General features: G+C 46.4%; 4 protein-coding genes and 1 non-coding gene across 5 annotated transcripts; 2 read left to right on the top strand and 3 right to left on the bottom strand.

The window, feature by feature from the left end:
- Window positions 1-784: 784 nt before the first annotated feature.
- GLRG_09261 (uncharacterized protein) lies at window positions 785-5,333 on the bottom strand (the record flags this gene model as incomplete). The annotated part of the gene is made up of 2 exons (XM_008099946.1): window positions 785-4,134; window positions 4,190-5,333. 2 exons carry the CDS (start codon window positions 5,331-5,333, stop codon window positions 785-787), a joined length of 4,494 nt encoding a protein of 1,497 aa, XP_008098137.1.
- A 1,787-nt stretch (window positions 5,334-7,120) lies between these two features.
- GLRG_09262 (heterokaryon incompatibility protein) lies at window positions 7,121-9,418 on the bottom strand (the record flags this gene model as incomplete). The annotated part of the gene is made up of 1 exon (XM_008099947.1): window positions 7,121-9,418. The coding sequence occupies one exon, from the start codon at window positions 9,416-9,418 to the stop codon at window positions 7,121-7,123; it is 2,298 nt and encodes a 765-aa protein (XP_008098138.1).
- Window positions 9,419-10,045: 627 nt separating this feature from the next.
- Window positions 10,046-10,161, top strand: GLRG_12535. The gene has a single exon (XR_001139469.1). It is a non-coding gene; the product is annotated as a 5S ribosomal RNA (ribosomal RNA).
- A 2,345-nt stretch (window positions 10,162-12,506) lies between these two features.
- GLRG_09263 (nicotianamine synthase) lies at window positions 12,507-13,649 on the top strand (the record flags this gene model as incomplete). The annotated part of the gene is made up of 3 exons (XM_008099948.1): window positions 12,507-12,788; window positions 12,863-13,044; window positions 13,139-13,649. The coding sequence occupies 3 exons, from the start codon at window positions 12,507-12,509 to the stop codon at window positions 13,647-13,649; spliced, it is 975 nt and encodes a 324-aa protein (XP_008098139.1).
- A 345-nt stretch (window positions 13,650-13,994) lies between these two features.
- GLRG_09264 (uncharacterized protein) lies at window positions 13,995-14,481 on the bottom strand (the record flags this gene model as incomplete). Its single annotated transcript, XM_008099949.1, has 2 exons — window positions 13,995-14,286; window positions 14,354-14,481. 2 exons carry the CDS (start codon window positions 14,479-14,481, stop codon window positions 13,995-13,997), a joined length of 420 nt encoding a protein of 139 aa, XP_008098140.1.
- Window positions 14,482-19,738: the final 5,257 nt, after the last annotated feature.

The raw sequence follows: 19,738 nt of genomic DNA on the forward strand, positions 1-19,738 counted from the left end.
TGGCGTGGATGCTGAAGTGAAGGGCGCACATGACGACGGCACGCTGGCTGAAGTGGATGCAGACGAAAGTGTCGGGATAGAATGCAGCGACGTACGCTTGTTGCTATCCAACAAGGGTCCCGTCTCGATGGCCCGTAAGAAGAAGAGGTTATATTTTTTGGTTTGGACCCCTAACCTAACACTGACAGTTCTTGTCAGCCTGGCCTGCCAGGAAGGAAACCATCGCGGGGTGGCAGACTGCAGTGAAGAGAAACTTACCGCACGGTCGACGAAAACTTAAACCGGCATCATCTTGGCGCCACGGATCTGTTATCTGCGAAACCGAGACGGTGACAAGCAGTGAGCACCTAAGGCTGTCGCTTGCTTCGACTTTTGCGTTGCGTCTCAGGCCGTCAAAATTATAATTCCGGGATATAGTAATTGGATGGCGATGAGGAGCCTGGTTAATGAACGATTTCACCTCAAATAAAGCATCAGACTCTTCAATGGAGACGATGTTTGTGTAGAGGTACCGGTGGGAAAGATAAGTCACAAGATCGTGGGCAGTAGTTGGTAACATGACTGCTGTTATTGAGACGCTGTTCCTAGTGAATGAGTTGCCAGGTGAGGCTCATGGGAAGGGGAAGGGTCAGGTGGTAGAGTATCACGTGTCAGGAAGTTACGTGAGGTCAATACCAGTCCACCCACGGCGCTGTGTATATCTGGCATTCTACCAGATCCAAACGTATAATATTATCCAACTACGAGGCAGTCTGCAGTAGGTACATACATTCCTTGGACCGTATCATTGGGCGATGTGTCGTTCCTCCATAGCTGCCTCAAGAGGCCCAAGTAGTTCCCCTTTGCCGAGCCGAACAGCCATGTCAAGCAGACCCTCGCCGTTTGGGCCTGGCTGTCTTGGATCGGCCCCGTTCTCCAGGAGGAGGGATAAGAGCTCCAAGGAACACGCCGAGTTGTCGCGGTCGATGACTGTGGACAGCGGCGTCCAACCTTGGTCATCTACTGCATTGGGGTCGGCACCGTGTTGCATGAGAAGCAGAGTCAGCTTCTCGTCGCGGTTTTGGACGGCTTCTAGCAGCGGGGTTCGACCAGTGTCGTCGCGAGCGTTGATGTAGAGGCCATGTTCAAATGCCCATTGAACGAAAACAAGAAACTCATCAGAACCATCATCTCGTCCGCGTGAACACACCACATGAAGGAAGGTTTGACCCTTGTTATTGCTATGCGCGACATTTATGCCTGCCTCGATCATCAACTTTGCGTTGAGTGGAGATGAGCTAGACCGGGTGCGCATTTCGAAAAGAGGCGTTTGGCCGCTGTAATCGGTAATTGTGAGATCGGGTTTCTTGTCCAGAAGCCTTTTGACACTGTCGCCGTACCAGTTGTTAATGACTTCAAAAACAAGTGTCTGCCCACGGTTGTCTCTGTGGTTGATGTCGGCGCCATGGGAGAGCAAAAGATCAAAGCAATACATTTTTTGTTCCCGCGCAGTGTAGAACAGCGGAGTTTGGCCGTTTGTGTCGGTCGCTTGGACGTCGGCGCCTGCTTCAATCAAGAAACTGGCAGTCTCCAGGTCGTCCTTGGAGCAGGCAAGATGAAGAAGCGTTCTTCTTCTCTTGTCACGTATGTGAAAGTTTGCGCCTGCTTCCAGCAGCAACTTTACAGCTGCCAAGTTTCCTCTTTCGCAGGCCCCCTGAAGAGGAGTGCAGCCGAATCTATCGGCGGATTCTAGTTTGGCGCCGTTCTCCAACAGGAACTGTACAACGGCCCATTTGCTGTTCTTGTAAGCAATTTCCAAGGGTGTATCTCCCCAGCGCGCCCTGGTCTGTATGTCCGCGCCTGATTTGAGCAGAAGTCTTGCAATCTCTATGTTTCCCGTCCCCGCAGCGATGGTGAGGGCCAACGATGCGTCTTCTTCACACCTCTTGCTTGCAAGTATCCGAGTCTGGCTGTCATCTCTGGGCGATGGCACAGTGTCTTCATCGAGCCCTAGAAGCCTACTCTCTCCCCCATGTTTCTCATCCGACGATGCCAACCTTGATGGACCCGGGACACGCGAGAGACTTGATCTGGATTTACTGCGCTCATGCAGATAGCACCTTACAAATGCTAAATTGTCATTCTCCATAGCACAAACAAGAGGACTGAAACTGACAAGTCCAGTGTGGCAGATACAACTCGCGCCTAGTTCAAGAAGTCTTTTTGCGATACTGATGTCTCTGCTCCGTGCGGCAAAATAGAGCGCCGTTCGACCTCCTGGGATCGCGTAGTTGAGACTTGGACTGATCGTGTAAACTCCATGTCTGTATTCCAAGTCACTGTTCGCACCAGACTTGCCTTGCTGTGCCTTCTTGGCAATGCAATTCAATAGTATATGAGCAGCGTCGACGTGGTCCGCGATGATGGCCGCAAGGAGTGGGTATCCATATCGTCCACCAACTGTATCGACGTCGAGGTTAAGTCCAAGACTCGTTTCAACTAGCATGCTCAGTCCCTTTGCAGCGGTAATGTATAAAATGCTTGTAGAGGCAGGCAAGTGTCGGCGAACCATGACTCTTTCAAACAAGTTGTTCATTTGTATCCAGGGGTCCACCATGAAACCCTTGAGGAATTTCTCTTGTGAAATCCCATGGATTGCGGCGGCTTCGGCATGATGAAGAGCCTGGTTCGTTGCGTACTCCAGAAACGGAAACCGCTCGGCCACCTGATCCCTCCAGCTTTGGGCATTCTTTTCGGAAGTCTTCAAGAGAAACTTGTCTTCCGGTAGGTAGGCCGAGATGTTAACCTGGGTTGAGTATGTGTGGCAACATTGCTTTAGCCTCTCGTGGCTTAGGCCTTCAAAGTTGTCTGCCATGTCTGGCCAAAGCGTACGCAGGCCGTTATCCTTGAGAAGGAAGTCCCGTACCGATTCATGAATGAACTGAACCGTCTTGTCATCCGACCTTGTTGCCTCAGCGAGCCCCTTGGATGAACTGACAATCAAGCGGTCCATAAACTCGTGAGTGATGTCCTCAGGATCCCATTCTGCAAACGTATCAGGCTCTAGACATGACGCTAGAGCGAAGTAGTACTCTTCCCTCTTGAGTGGCCTTTGGCTGTAGAGCAGCAACTGAATGCAGAGGACCAAATCCCCCATATCCTCTTGGTCTCTCGTAAGGATATCCTGGAACAGCTTGCTCAGCTCGGAGGGTATATCATTCAGTCGTTTTTCTACCGCGAACAGCCGACCTTTCCGGTACTCCTTGTTTAGGATGTCGACGACGAGAACAACCCACATGAAAACGCCTGAAGCTTTCCGCAGTATCTCGGCAATCACCTGCTCACTCTTTCGTCCAGAGCCGGCCCGGAGTTCGCTGCGTACGTAATCCTCCAAGTCTTTCCCGTGCCCAATCTGATCTTCCAGGACGAGCTTTTGACCATAGAAGATATCGATGTACGGGTAATGGCGACTGGATAGACAGACGTAGAAGCGTATGTCGTGTTGCACCGCATACTGCCCAAGATCCTCAAAACATTTGACCATGTCCGAGACCTCATGGTCGTCACACTCGTCAAGAGCATCAATAAAGCAAGTCAACCGTCGTTGTCCTAGTCTCCGGACTGCACTGCGGAAGAGGTTTCTGAGTTGGTCGAGGCCCCATTCCTTGGCCTCTGACTGGCTCAAGTGTCTGAGATCCGGGTCGTCAAGCAACGTCTGCAGGTCAGGCATACTTTCCAGAAGCTGATGCAGCAGGGCCCGATACATGCCCAGAGTCGTTTTCTCGAGGCCTTCCCCTCTGGCGTTGAAGAAAAAGGAGATCAAGAACTTCTGTTCGCCCTTGCTTTCCTTTGCTCGGGTGAAGGCATAATTCATGACAGTCGATTTTCCGGTACCAGGCTTTCCCTTGATCCAAAGGAAGCCGTGGTGCTGAGAGTACTTCTGGCGGTCCATCCACGCTGCGTAGTCGGGATGTTCAACCAGCCACTTGCAAGTCTCTGCGTGGGCGGCTTTAATGTTCTCTTGCCGTTTTCCAATTTGGCTGAACTTGAGAGAATCCAGCAGTTTCTTCTTATGGTCTGCTGGTGGCGATGGATGATCTAGTTTGAGGGAATCTAGAAGTTTCTTGTTATGATCTGCTGGTGGCGATGATTGATCTAGTTGATAGTAAGCAAGTATTGATTAACCGGAAAGTTAGCCGGGCGTATTCACCATTGTGAGGCACCGGAGTTTGTCCCATGAGGTCGTCATGTGGTGTGACGAGATAGAGAAGCTCCTTTGCATAGGCTGCTGCCGTTGCGGCCGCGTATCTCTGCCACCGTTTCGCTTTGTGGCTGTCCGAGTAGTCACAGATGCCGCGGATGACTAGACAGGGAAAATTGTCCATCAACCCAGCCGCCTCCATCTCGAAGCAAATTACCCCTAGGTCTTTAGCAAGACGGTCTCTTGTCTGCGCATACTTCATGACTTGGTTCCCAGATGCAATGATCCCGTAATGAATCTTCGGTGTAGCTGCCGCTGGCCGCGGGTCACGTTCTACTATCATGGAGACGTCGCAGTCATCGCAGGTGTCTCCGCCAGTATGTTCGTAAAAGGCCTGGAACAAACGATCTTCATCCATGCTTTGATGCAGGTAATCGGTCATGTCGGGGTTACGCATCTTCATGTCGGCCAGGATTGCCGGAATCTGGTTCGGCCGTCTTTCGTGGTTGGCGCGCAGCTTGGAGACCGCCGCCAGCAGCGATTGTGGAGGTTTGTTTAGGGTGCCTGTATACTCGAACCGGCCGTCATGGACTGCTTTTCCAAAGTCGTATTGCACCACACCCGAGGAGGTTCCAGTCGGAGAACTGACCACAACGTCCCCAAGGCGTATGTCGACCTTGCCAGGGACTCCACCACCAATTCCGACCATCAACCTAATATATATCGAAGGGAAGCTCCAGCGCATGTTGTTTGCTACCACCGCCGCGCTGTTCGTACCGTACTGCCCCAACGGCAAGCATGCGATGACAATGTCGTGGGGGCCTATGCGACCGAACGTATACACGTTGCTGTCGCTGGGGTTCATCGCCAGAGGTTCGTGCGTCTCGTCTAACATGGCTGCTGCTGCGGCCATCTCGAGGGGCAGAGCGCATACCCAACCCACAGTGTAGGCTTTGTGTGAAAGCTTGAGCGCCAAGTAGTCGGGTTGATCAAGAGCTGTATCAGCCAACCTTGGCCATTTTGGAAGCGAGTTCGTGAATTCATCGTTGTCGCCGATTGCAGCATCGGTCAGTTGCTTGTCGAGATCTCTCCGCGCTCTCTGGGAGTGCGAAGTGAATCCGGCTCGATCGTGATGACGACCGTAGCCGGCCATTGTGACCAGGCTGTGACCAGGCTTTCACCGCAACCGGGTCAATCTTGTCTTGCCAATCAACTGTGAGTAGTAGAAATGTTCGTGTACGACGAGTTTGCCGCAGCCGCGCTCGAGACCATGAGCTCCGTCAGCTGCAATGTCAGAGAGGCAATGCGTGAGGTTGTTGAATCAAGCTTGGGCCGGGTAAAAAGTTGAGAGGGGGGGAAGTGGATGAAAGGATGGTGCTTATTGCGCTGACTTGGTGGAGTGCAGAATCAGGCTGCATAAACACAGCCTGGAATGGAGAATAGATTTACTTGCCACGAAGGCCTCCCATTTCCATTCTAAGCCCCTTTCGGGTAACCGACTGACCTATCATATAAATTTGGCTGCATGACCATCATATTACCAATCACGATCCCCTGTTGTGGTAGGTAGGTAAACACGTCGATGCTACTTCGCGCCTACAGTCGCAGCTAGGGTGGTGTATCCAAAGGCGCGTTCATTGTGCAGAACTTAAGCTCGAAGCTTTAACAAAAATTTTAATCAGTTTAAAGATTTTTTGAAATATATGTGGTCTTGATTCGGCTCATGGATATTGGCTGGTGAGATGATCACTCATATACAAGCAGGTGTGAGGTTTGATATGAATATCCTCCTTTTTGTATTATATAATAATAGAACATTTGTGATGACAAAAGCGGATCCGTAATTGCCACTGCGCAATTGCGGCTTATATCACGACAACATTCTTATACAATTCTTCGCGTCAATTCAACACCTCGACAGCCATATCAAACATCATAGGATGTAGTGATGAACGATGATAATAGCAAGACATCGACAGCTACGACGTTTGTGATGGACTACAATTAGGCTTGAAACATTTTATTCTTAACCTAGGGTCACCCTGAAAGTAACATAGTTCGACCAAGACGGAATACAAATGATCGCTTTGTCATGAATCTGGACTAGTGAAAGGAACTTACCGTGGATGTGTGAGGTGCCCTGTTCCACTGCGGCTGAAGTTGAATTGTCGATGATAGACTGGACATCTCAAACAGCCAGTAGACAAGAGAATACAACGTTGCTATGGAAATCTTGGGTTACAGGTTCGAGCTGGCTGCCTGCTGGGATGGTAGGGAGGAACATGCATATCAAGAACAAGTCAAGTCCTGGTAAGACCTCAATATTGCGAGAAACGAGAATATGCCATATATAAATTTCTCTAAACAGAATTTTCAGGAGTACTAGAGAATGACGTAACAGAGTAATATAGTAGACACACGCTTGCGCTAGTGTAGTCCAGAACGCACGTGGTGTCTTTCATTTACATCAAAACTAGGAATAGGCCAGCCCTAAATAAAAAAGCGATATTAGGCAAAATAGCGGGCAGTAGAAGTTAAATTGAGCTTATTATGTATATCGTACGTAGGTAGATTTCCACTTTTGCTATAAACCCTGTAGCATTTGCGTCCCAGGGAGTTCACAAGGGGAGGCGATGGCCAGAGTGGTAGAGAGGATGATGGGAGTGCAATGCACTTTGGATTGTTGGAGGTGATTGAGTTTTCCTTGGGTAAAATGATAAATAGAACATGGCCAAGGGTAATCAAATATCGGAAACATAGTGGGGGCATCTAGCTGAAATCGTTGAACCATAACAGAAACACGAGTCGACGAACTTTCGGCAATGGTTTGACATTCCTTGGACTTTTGAGCGTGGGTACCACAATCAGATATATCAGATTACGCATGGTGGTGTGTACTTTGTGATCCTGCTCGCGTAAGTTGAGTACACCGCCTGTACTCTATCCAAGCACAATATCGATCGTGGAAGCTTGGAGAGCATCCCATGTTTCCTTGCATACCCGGCCAAGACCCTCTCGATAGGCAATCCCGTCCCTCCAACTTATCCACATGACGTTGTAGAACTCATACCGCTGGCCTTGCTTCAGCCGCTCCTCTCTGGTGTACTCTGCGAAGTCACTATCGCCGTACTCGAGGTTGTTCGGGATGAACCCTTGGGATATGGCAATTAGCTGCACTTCGACAGGACTCTTCGTAGGATCCAACTTCCGGGTTTCCAAGTAGTCATGGCTGTGTAGTCGCAGTATCCCAGCCCATTCGTCCTGGGGTGTGTATAGCGACACATGAGGAACCTGTAGACTATTACCCTCAAGGTTGGGAATGCTATGCATCCACACTGCACCACGGACTGTCAGGCGTGCCAATTCCACAGAGCCGAATAGGTATATCTCTTCAGAGACGGCCGAGCTGCCTTTCTGATGTGAATAGGTTGGATCCGATAGCGGTACAGGGTACCAGAATCTTGCATCGCAAGATGTGTGATGGTACAAGTATTTGCCGAATCCGTCTGGGGGTGTCTCAATAGTCAACTCCTCGTCTTTCCGTCGTTTTCTTCGTGTCCACCCCGGAGGCAGCTGTTTTCCCGGGTCCCTGTATCGTTCTCTCCATGCCGCCCACTCAACTTCTATCGGTCTTTTGTCTATCTCTCCGGAGCTACCAGCGCTGGTGTACCACTTGGTGGTTGGAAACAATTGTTGTCTTGTTGAAGCAATCCAGCCACTGCACGCCGCCACGAAGTCATTCCCGGTTGCCCAGTCCGCGAAGTCAAGGCGGCCCTGCCATCCCACCCAGGACCACGTCGGGAGGTTACTGGTGCTGTTGACACCAAGGCCCATGCTCGTTTCAACTGGTTTGCGCCGCACTAGATCGCCTTTGGGCTGCCAGAGTAGAGCTGCGTCGAAGAACATCTCTGGCAGGCCGCATAAGAAGCCTCCCTTGAAAACTCTGGTGTAGCACGGGAGTATGCCGGCCATAGCAGAGAGACAGTCTTGCGGGTAGGTGAGCTGTCGATTATTGTAATCCTCCATCAGGCGCGAGTACACGGTCAGTGATGGGTACCCGACGTTGAGCAAAAAATCCCGTTTTCTGTCAGGAATGTCTGGGTGGCTGTGATCTTCATACATGGCGGATTGACAGCACTCGAACCAGGCGCTCTCGTTTTCGAAGCAGATGCGTCTGCGTGCAAATAGATATTCCTGAAAGGTCCAACCACGATCAAAGTAGTTCGATTTTCTGGAGCGGGCTTCACCATGCTGGTGCTGGCCTATACTGGTGCGCACGAGGAGACTCCTATCTCCAAACTGTATCTGGTCCTGCTCGAGGTGCCGCGCTTCCTCTCTTGGTGTTCCTTTCAATCCACGAATACTACTTTCAGCATTCGTTCCGTCGACGGGAATAATCACGGCTTGGGCGTGCGCAAAGATTGAAGCCATCTGGCGTAAGTGACTGCTGAGGAACTCTCTATCGTCCTGGACTACGCAGAGGCTATCTACCCAGAGATAGCGCGCCCCGAAAAGCGCTGTCAGATGCATGGTGTGCCTGATGATTCTTGGAAGAGAGATGTTTTCCAGGGCCCCCGGCCTCTTCAACTGCTGTAGGTTGGTGATGAATGTTCTGGGCATGTCGACCTTGCCCCAAACATAACTGAGAGCCATGTAGGACGGATCGTCAGGGGCGGTAATTAGACAGTTGTCTACTGCATCTATAAGGATCTTCAGTCTAGGTTTTGGGAGGTGCTCAAAGTATCTAGGACTGTTACACAGCTCTCCGTGTTCGGATATGCACGTGTTGTACCATCGAGTCAGAGTTTCATTATCGATCCAAGACGGGTCGAGTTTGACCCCATGTTCAGCCAAGTGATTGTTGTTTGAGCCTTGCATGACATCAAACTCGGGGGAATTCCTGGCAAAGTTGTCTCCCAGGGTGAAAGAGAACGAACGCCTGAAATAATTTTGGAAGAGTTTTAATGATTCCGACGAGTCATCCTCAATATCCAGCCATTTCGTGATTCGTTGAATGAGGAGTCGGTGTCGATCGCATCTTGAGCTTGCTATTTTGTCGATGGGTCCGAAGTCAAAAGAAACATGATCCGTTGGGGTCTTTTCGAGCACAGCGATGAGATTGTCGCAGAATTCGCATTTCAATGTCTCTCCTCCAGCGTTTCTGGTTGCATCTGCTTCATGGCGGTCCAACAGACGTGACTTGAGAAGTAGTTTCAAGGGCTCAACGCATGTGGACATTGTGCTCGGTAATCAGCACAATTGTGGGAGAGACATAACAATCAACCTCTCTCAATGTTAAAGTTGTGCAGGTAGTGTTGTAGAGGGAGCGGACCGCGATGGTGCTGGATTGGACGTGAAACGATGGGTCACAATTCAAGTTATAACTCAAGCATTTGGAGTAGCCACTGCCGACGCTATGATCAGGCAGCAGATGTCAGACTGTGACTGTGGCCTGCATCCCCGGCGACTAAGGTCAGCCGTGGAATGATGATGGAGCGGGGTTCAGACCTGTCACGAGGCACTTCTTCGGGTGGGAAAAGTCATAGGAAATCTTCGGGGTGGACCGGTCAAGTGGGGCCGGCGTATCTATATTCCGGCTCCGATGAACCCCCATAAGGCCGCGCGGTGCCGTGAAGGCATCGCGACAAGATCAATATCCTAGCGTTGTATGGTGCAAGCAAGGATATCTTAGTCGTAAGTCTTCCTCTGATGCGATATCCCATGCCATATTCCAGTTCGACCCTGGATCATTTATCAGAAGTTGAACAAGTGCTAAAACACCGTCATTGTACTAGAACGAGGACGTAGATGACTTGTAAGCCGATGCAGGTACATAGACTTCCCAACGTGTGTGAACCAGCACATACGACCATACCCATTGGAAAACTCGGGATCCCGTCCGCTCTCCCATAGATAAGCCAATGAGGGCCGGATTAGTAGTTGGGTCGGTGACGACCAGCGAATACCTGGTGTTGTATGTTTTTGCCGTTTTTGTCCCCCTACCAGGGGATGACGTTCAAAAATAGCCTAAGCTTAAATTAATAATGATCATTGCTGTTATTGAGTGACCTATGTTTAGTATAATCGCTTTGTGTTCCTGTTGGAAAGTTCCCCTAATTACCTAATGTGTTCTATGTTGTACGGATACGTCGTACCAAACCACACATTCAGATAGAACCTTTAGGCGCAATGCATAGAACCTTGTCAGTGGTGGGCGGGGGAATCTGCGCGACATTTAAGATCTATCAAGGTCCCCGGCATCGACATAGTACATCAAGCTTTCCGAGCCATCGTACCAAGTATATAGGTATGTGCTACACTGCCCTGCAGGAGATTACCTGCGTGGGGCTCCACGACGCCATCAGGGTTCCTTCGAAAGAGGGGATTGTACCCACCGTACCTTATCGATCAATTAGTGAGCCACAACGGCGCGAATGCGTCAAATTTGAGAGAAATTTATCCCCTGTCTTCGATATGACGAGAGAAAGTCTAAGCCAATCAGCGCATCAGAAGGGGTGGGCTAGATCCAGTAGCTCCCGCAACAGCCGCAGTCAACCGGAACTGGGTAAAGGGTTATCACAAGGTCCTGTTTGTCTATCAAGGTGTCCGTATAGCTGGAAGAGCCGTATTCCAGGTGACCAAAGTGACCAAAGTGACCAAAGTAAACAAGCTACATGGCTATCACAATCTTCAGGTCATGAAAGCCTCTAGAGCAAGCAATGGAAAAAGACAGTACTTGCAATTCTTACAGAGCAGGTGATCTAGACTATAGGTTCAAGTTGTTATTTTTATAAGCTAGAACATATAGAAAGATATGCATAATAGCGTTATGGAAGCTTTGGCTCGGTAAGGCTGGTTGTAGCGGAGATTTGTCCGTATATAAAACTATTCGTGCGATGAGACGAGTAGAATATGTGTGTGAAGTTGTACAATTGTAGCCACGTGACTGGGCCAGCAAAAGGCGAGACCTCATAGTAAAAAGACGTTTTTGCGATACTAATGAAGCGGACTCTAGCTGACAAGTCTGGCGCTTTTGCTAGCGTAACAGCATTTGACACGCTTTTGGTGGAGTCGAGACATGACAGCATGTGATGCAGGGGGTTGGGTGAGAGGGTCTGATGGATTTGGTCAAAGAACTCAGGAAACGTACTTATCTTTGTGAAGTAATAAAGTATCTTATCAATTTCTGCTTTTTCGCGAGCGCAATTTCTTTCTCATTTCCTTTTCCGTCATTGGCTAAAAAACAGGTTGTAAATCTGAATAAACCGAACCCGAAGTGTGCTTCGCTGACTTCCTTTCATACTACAAGAACCACGTATTACATATGTTCCAGACCATCTGCCTCGTACCTCGGTTCGACTGTTTCGATTCTCTGGCAGGGTGTATGAAGTCGGTCCCTTCGAAAGGCTTAGTCTTCGCGGATGCAGTTGGGTCCACATATGCATCGGTTGCATCCAGGAGCTGATTGTTTGTTTGTTTGTTTGAGTATTTAACGCCTGGACGTCCCTGTCAAGGGCAAAGGGCGCTCAAGCGGACTACTGACTACAACTAAATACATGTTCGCCTGCTGTCACAGTCGATTCGCATCCTGCTGCAATCCTTAGCCTCTCCTTGAGTGTTTCTGTTAATACGGTCTCTTCCGTCCTGTTTAGGCCAAATGGCTCCCCAGACTAGGTTCGCAAGGCGCATCCACCCCCGGTCTATGTCGTAGCTTTGCTACGGCTAGATCGGGGGATTTTGTGCGACCCTTGTAACAGTGCGAGTCGGCACTGAGTGAAGTGCTCGCAGGGTTCAGTTAGGCGGAATATCCATCCAGGAGCTGAGTATCCAATCTGGATCAAGATACGTTACAAAACGGTTCTCTTCAGAGTGTTCCTCAATGCCAGTTTTCGTCTCCTTATTCGCCCTACAAGCCATCATCTCACTCTAATGCGTCGTTGTGACGAGGGAGGAATGCCTTGACCTATGGCTGTCACGTTGTCATGACTAGTTGGCAACATGCGAGCCATCATAGGAGGGTCTGCAGACAAAGCGTCCAACCACGACTGCAGAAATAGATAGGGGAAGCTATGCATCCAAATCACGAGGAAAATACCTCATGTTGACAGATCACATGCATGCTGCTAGCTTGCTTGACTAGCTCTTTTTCGCAAAAGTTGGAAGCGGACCGTTTACTAGTCTAGCCAGTAGTGTCATGCCCGAGACTATTTGACTCTACAACGTCTCACCGTATGGCCTGCCGTAAACTCACGTTTCTTATGACATCTCATTCTTTACGCTTCCACCTTTCTCTCGAATTGCAGCCCATTGACTTGGAGAGACCAGAATGACGACCGAGACTTGTGGGAAACCCTCTGCCAACGCAGGCGATGCGGTTGTCACGATCGAGAAGCCTTTGACAGGCGACTGGTCTAGGGTGCAGCGCGTTTCGGAAAAGCTGCCACATAATGACGACCCTGTCGAGCGCATCGCTCAGGGTATCGTAGAGCTCTTTAAACGCATCAAGGGACTCGAGAGCCTGTATCCCAATCCCACCAACGGGGCCATCCTCAACCAGCTTTTTGACCTAGTGACAACATCCAAGACAACTAGAGCACAGGAAGAAAAGGTAGGCTTACTGTAATCTGTCTTTTACCTCGTCTACGTGGCTCCCTCCCTGACTGACACTTTCTTTCCATGTAGATTATGACCGACGCACGCGTGACTGCTGTCATCCCGGAGCTCCGTCAACTCTGGGGCGAAGGAGAGTACCTCCTCGAGCTTGAGTTCGCACGCAAAGTCATCAGTGGAAAATCAAGAGCAGAGAGTCAGGTGCTCTTCGAATCTTTCCCTTACTTGGACCAGTACCACCAGCTGGCGCGCATGTGAGTCACAAAATAGCAATATCCCCATGCCCCCCCTGTATCTTTCTAATTATGTGTTCCCTTCTGGGTGACTGACCTTCCATCACTTCCTCAGGGAGGCCAACACACTCGACACAGCCGTTGGCGAAGCTCAGCTTCCACGCCCGCGCAAGGTCACCTTCCTCGGTTCGGGTCCAACGCCTTTCACGGCCCTATGTATGCGGCCGAGGCTGGGTCGCGACGTTGAATTCGTTAATATTGACCGCAGCGAAGAAGCCATCCAACATGGATCCCTGGTTGCCCGCTGCTTAGGTGACGACATGCGCTTCGTCAAGGCTGACGTCTCCTCTATACCTGAAGACATTCGGGACAGCGACGTGGTGCACTTTGCGGCCCTCATCGGCGGGGACGAAGAGCAGAAGCGTGATCTGCTGATCAGCGTCGCAAAAGTCATGAAGAAGAACGCCCTCATCATGTTTAGAAACACCGACAGCCTGAGGCAGTGTCTATACCCAAGGGTGGACACAGACGACTATGAGGTTCTAAAGTATTTAACTCCCGTTGTCACGACGAGGTACTTTGGCAAGTCAACAAGCTTAACTAGCATTGTGTTCAGTGTCGACTGAAGGATATATCATTCCGTTATGAGTTAGTATTAAAGACCGAAACATGCTTTAGAATAGAATAAGAAACCCTCTTACTAGAAACCATCCCTAACTATAAGGAACAATAACCCATTGTGCTGACATGCACATGGAATGTTGAACTAATAATATGAGCCGAAAGCTTGGTTTCAACTCACGGTAGAATTTAGGGACAGAGCGAATAGGGAGCGGAGGAAAGTGGGGATCAATATTACAGCGATGACAGATCCTTTGAATTGGTAGATGCCTCGCGTACTTGTCAAACTAACTAGATCCAAAGATCATCAAAATGATGATGAACCACCAAAGCTGGGTTCTCTTCTCTCACTAACAGACCTTCCTCTCTTCCCATAGACCGGTGCAGGGCTTTGCCACGTAGTTGAATGTCAACTGGCCTTGAGCGACATCGTTCGAACCCGGGAATCCGGTGGGCACACTGCCGCACACTTTGCAACCATGGCTGACAAGATGGCCGACAATATCTTTGGCCTTCTTGGCCTGCCAGCCGCCCGTATTCTGATAGAAAGCGCAAATGCCACCCCCAACACCCCATCGGCTAAAGCAAGCAATCTGCTGGCCGTTGTTGAACCAACGACCGTCAGGGATACTTCTTATCAACCTGCGCAAAGTGATCGTGACTTGGGTCAGATGCCATTCGATTAAGTCCCAGAAGGATGTAAACTCACGCGGCCAATTCTGAAGCAGCGCCCTGAAAATTGTCGGAGTTGCAGTTACCCGAACCGCGGCAGTTGATGCCTAACGCAGCGGCGGGGGATAGGATTGCCGCGGCAACAGCCAAGATGTCGAGTCTCATGTTGGAGGAAGAACTAGGCAACACAGCTGTAGAGTATTTATCACAAGCTGCTAGGTTTGAGGTGTACTTTGTGTGATTGTCGAATTCTGATTTATGAAGAGGAAAAGTTTTGAACAATCTATGAATGATCCCTTATATAGTCGTTAAATGAGATACATAATTCTATTGACATCCCATTCATACGTAGACCATATCAATAATTCAAGCGGACTTCCACCGCCAAGAAGAACAGGCTTGGGTGAATGCTTCATCTGGTAGCTTCTTAATAACGGGCAGCATCGCCCAGGGAAATAGGCATGGATAAATGCAATATCAGGTATGCTGCTTAGTAACGGGCAGCATCGCCAAGATAGTCACTGAACTAAACATAGAAGGTGGTAGAGGTTAAGTGGCGTAGCCAAGGTAGAAGCATGTAGGTAGGCATGAGATTGGTCATACGCGACTTTTATGGAGTTTCCAAGACCCCAACGACTCAGAACCACTAGGACTTAATCTAGCCCTTGAAGATGCTGGGCGTGTCTAAGGTTCAACCGTGAATAGTGTGTTCGGATTAGGTTGCCTCCTGGACTGACGTATGGTGAGTAGGTGGCAGCCCCATTGAGCATTCCAGAAAACGTCAACCGTTCAAAAGAGAAACTATGTACAACCAAGACCTTCAACATGCCAGAGGCAGGCTCACGTTCCCATTCAAAGGTCGATTTGACCAGCAAGACACTGTATTACCCTGGCCGTTATTCTGCGGGCCATGTCGCTATGAGGAGCGAGAAACTCATCATACTGCTACGGACCGGCGCAGGTAAGAGTTAGGCACTGGGTGAATAGCGTGGTGCCTAGGGGGTTCACGGCGGTCCAGGCGGCCGTCGTTGACAAGACCAGGCGCTTCAAGCAAGCGATGGGGCCGGGGCACAAGGGGGTGGTGTTCTACCAGTCGAAGGCAAAATGCGAGCAGGTGGCAGCGGCAATCAGGTGTCTGGTCGACACGGCATCCATTACTATAGATAGGTAGGCAGAAGCGCGAGTGGCGTGGTCGAGTGGACAGACAGGAAGCCGTTGGATCGCAGCAACAACGGGGCTGAACAAGGCAGGATTTCAAAATCTCGCCAACATTTAACACCGCGCCACAATTCACCCCCATCCATGGCTTGCGCAGGTGACGCACATGAATGCTTGCACGGTTAGTGAGGCAAAGAGCTCAGATCTTAGTCGTCAGTCAGCAATGCGAGTAATCGGATCGGGAGTTTTCGGTATTCCATACTCGGTCAATCAAAATGCTGTTAGGTCCAGGCTAGGCTCAGTATCAACCAAGCTGGCTGGGCATCCTAGCCCTCTCATCCTGCTTCCAGGAGCGTCAAATTGGCCCTGTGCCAATGCCTACGGGGACTGAAGCTGACATGACATCACAGCGAATGATCCATCAGGAGTGGTCACCTGTGTTCATCACGCAAGTCAACCATTCCCTTGTCTGGATCATATCGCATCGTTCTCTTACGCATTGGAGATTCAAAACCGTCGAGACTTTCGTCTCCACTTCCCCGGTGTCAGGTGCCCGGAGCGGGGCCCCAGGGGGGGGGGGGGGGCACCGGAGTGGGGCCAGGACCGGATAAACTAGTCACCGAAAGAACACAAAAAGGGGAAAACTCTGCAGGACTTAGGGGTTAGGGGAAGCAGATTGGAATAATCGTCACAATTGAACCCTTACTTTTACTCGATACTATCCCCGCCTCTGACACCCGGCTTGGTAATTAACCCCATCCCGTCCTCCTTTCTTACACCAACGTGGGACTTCCCACACACACCAGAGGGACCTATCACGATCAGCAAAGTTATTATCACCACCTAAATCGGACGTAATCTCCTATGGGCAGCGAGAGCATAGAAAACCCGCATTGGAATCTGTGCAAAGGGTTTACAAAGCTTGTAAGCGCCCGTCTGAGGCAGTGGTGTGCGTCTGGCATCGGTCATTGTGTGACCGGTCGAAGGACCCACGTGCACTGCGACATAAGCATAAGTCTAAGTGCACGTGACAGGCGGGGCCGCTAGCGGCACGGGCCTATGGCCAATCAAAGGATACGTACTATTACATGAGGCCCGACGCCATACCAATTACCTAAGCCATACGTCTAGGAAGAAATACACCGTCCAGATATAGAGACTAGCTAACTACAAGTACACCACACCGTACTATTGGACATAGATAGTCTAGTTGGACCTGGGCTTTTTTTGGCCGAAAATTATAGAGTTGACAGGGTTGAGAAAATCCATTCATCTGGTGAACCGAGACTCCTTGTACGAGGTAGTCCAATTACACTAAAACTTGGAGTTTTAATAAGCTTTATCTTAAGGGCTGGATTTATAATTATACTAGGGTCTGCTAGGAGAAAAAAGCGAAGTCTGCTTTAATCTAAGTTTCGTCTTTGTCTTTCTCTGATCTTAAGGTTTTATACACATAAGGTACACTTCTATATAAGATATATATTGTCAGGTGCCTGGAGCGGGGCCCCAGGGGGGCACTAGAGTGGGACCAGGACTAGATAAACTAGTTACTAAAGGAATAATAAAAAAGGAAAACTCTATAGAAGATAGGGGTTAAAGGAGGTATATTAAAATAATTATTATAATTAAACCCTAACTACGCCTATTACTAACTCCTTTACTTAATACTATTTTTACCTCTAATACGTTTTAATATCTCCTTATCCTTAGGTGTATTAACTACTAAAGTAGTAATAGTGCTTACTAAATCCTAAACTATAGCCTAGTAATAAGGGAGCGCTATAATAGGATAACTAATACCTAATATAACTAAGTCTATACTAGTAGATAAGTAGTATGTTATTAACTTAAGTAAGCTATTAAAAAAAGAGCTAAAGGCCTTTCTAAAGAAAAAAGTAAAAAAAGTAAGAAAAAAAAAGATAATTAACTAAATTAAGGCCCTTTAAAGTAGTATATCTATAAAAGATATATAAGAGGAAATAAAGATAACTACTAATCCCTAACTAAAGACTAAGTAACTTTATACTAATATACTCTTAAAAAGATTACTTACCTTAAGGTATAAGGGGGAAAGCTAAAATAAACTATAAGAATTCTTATTTTAGTTAAAAATATATTTTAATATAGTAAAAAATAAGTTTATAACTAATAATAATAAGGTAAGATATACTAGTACTATACTAAAAAGTAACTTAGTATATAAATAAAAAAAGTATATAAGTTTTTATTATAAAAGTAAAATTAGTAAAGTGCCTTAAGAAGTTATAAAAAACTAGCTAAAAGTAAATATTACTAATAATAATATATAGGCTTTTAGTACTACTATAAAGCTAAACACTATATAATAAGCCTTAAGCTAGTTATACTAATAATTTATTAATAAGTATAAAATAGTTAAGAAGGAGTGCCTTAACCCCTAAATAGAGAGGTAGTAAGTAGTTTATATTTTAAACTAAGTACTCTTAGACCTAAAGACTTATATACTTACTAAGGGGCTACTAGCTACCTACTAGAAGTTAGATAATATAGTAAAAAAAGTAAAAACACTTACTAAGACTTATATAAAAAAGGTGTTAAGAGGATAGCTAAGGTAAGGTTAAGAGAGAAAAGGCTACTAAGAGGTAGTAGTATAACTAATAATTATAAACGCCCTCTTAACTAAAGCTATTAGTATATATATAATATTAATAGCTATAATATTAGTAAGTATACTTATATTAAAGCTAAAAGTTAAGAAAAAAGAAAAAGGTATAACACTTTAGCTAGAGAGGACTTAAGGACTACTTACTTATTATAACTATAAGAAGCCTAAGTACTAGTTAGCTAGGTGTAGTAAGAAGAAGTACTATAAGTATAAATAACTATAATACTTAAGGAGATAGTACACCTTAGTGCTAGTAAGGGTTAATAGTATTAAGCTCTCTTAAGATAAAGGACTATATTACTACTTTAAAGTAGATTTTTATACTAAGATAAGTAGTATATAAAAAAAAAAGAAGACGTTAATTAATCTTAGTGTAAATAAGAACATACTATACTAAAGGATATTATATATAGAGGTACTAGTAGAGGTAAGCTAAAGGGGCCTAGCGCTCTAAAGTATATAAAGAGGTAAGGCCTTAGACTATAAAATAAAAAAAGTAGTAATAAAAGTTATAGATAATATAAAGGTCTTAAAGACGTAAAGCTATACCTTTTAAGTTAGTAATATAGCTAGGTATAACGCTATCTTAAGGATCCTCTAGAGATAAGTAGTATAACTAAATATAAAGTAAATAATAATTAGTTAGATATACCTATTAAAAAAAGACTACCTCTAACTTATCTAAAGTAAGTAAGAAATTAAAAAGGTATATAAAATATTAAGAGCTATTTTAGCTTATTAACTAATAATCTACTACTTATAATATAGGGGGGATAAAAAAGCACTAAAGATACCTTATTATAACTAAGGAAAAAAGGTAGAGGCTAAATAAGATAAAGGAATAAAGGCCACCTTACTAGAGGCCTATAAAAGATAAGTATATATATTTAATATAGGCCTAGCAGCCTAGCTAGTAGGTAATAAAAGCTACTTATATATAATTAATTTAAAGCTAGAAGTAAAAGCGCTATTTAGCTTTATTTACCTATTAGCTAAGAAAAAACTAGAGAAATTAAGGATATATATTAATAAGTTACTTAAAAAGGGCTAAATTAGACACTTTATAAGCCTAGTAAGGGCATTAATCCTTTTTATTCTTAAGAAAAGAGGTAAGCTACGTCTTTATATAGACTATAGGGGGCTTAATAAAGTAACTATTAAGAATTATATACTACTACCTCTTATTAGTAAGATCTTTAACTATTTAGTAAAAGTAAAGTAGTATATAAAGCTAGACCTAAAGGATATATATTACTAAGTAAGGATTAAAGTAGGTAATAAATAGAAGATAGCCTTTTATACTTACTATAAACACTTTAAATATTATATTATACTATTTAGGCTAGTTAATATGCTAGTAATGTTTTAGGCGTATATTAATAATACCCTTATTAGGCTAGTAGACGTTATATATATTATTTACTTAGATAATATCTTAATCTTTATAAAAGATAAAAAAAGTTATATAAAAGTAGTTAAGTAGGTACTAAGCTAGTTAGACGCTATAGGGCTATATATAAACCTTAAGAAGTGTATTTTCTATACCTAGTCTATTAGGTTCCTAGGTTTTATAGTGTTTAATAAAAGGATTACTATAAAGTATAAGTAAGTATAAGTAAT

Source organism: Colletotrichum graminicola, assembly GCF_000149035.1.
Source record: "Colletotrichum graminicola M1.001 genomic scaffold supercont1.46, whole genome shotgun sequence".
Classification (NCBI taxonomy): Eukaryota; Fungi; Ascomycota; class Sordariomycetes; order Glomerellales; family Glomerellaceae; genus Colletotrichum; species Colletotrichum graminicola.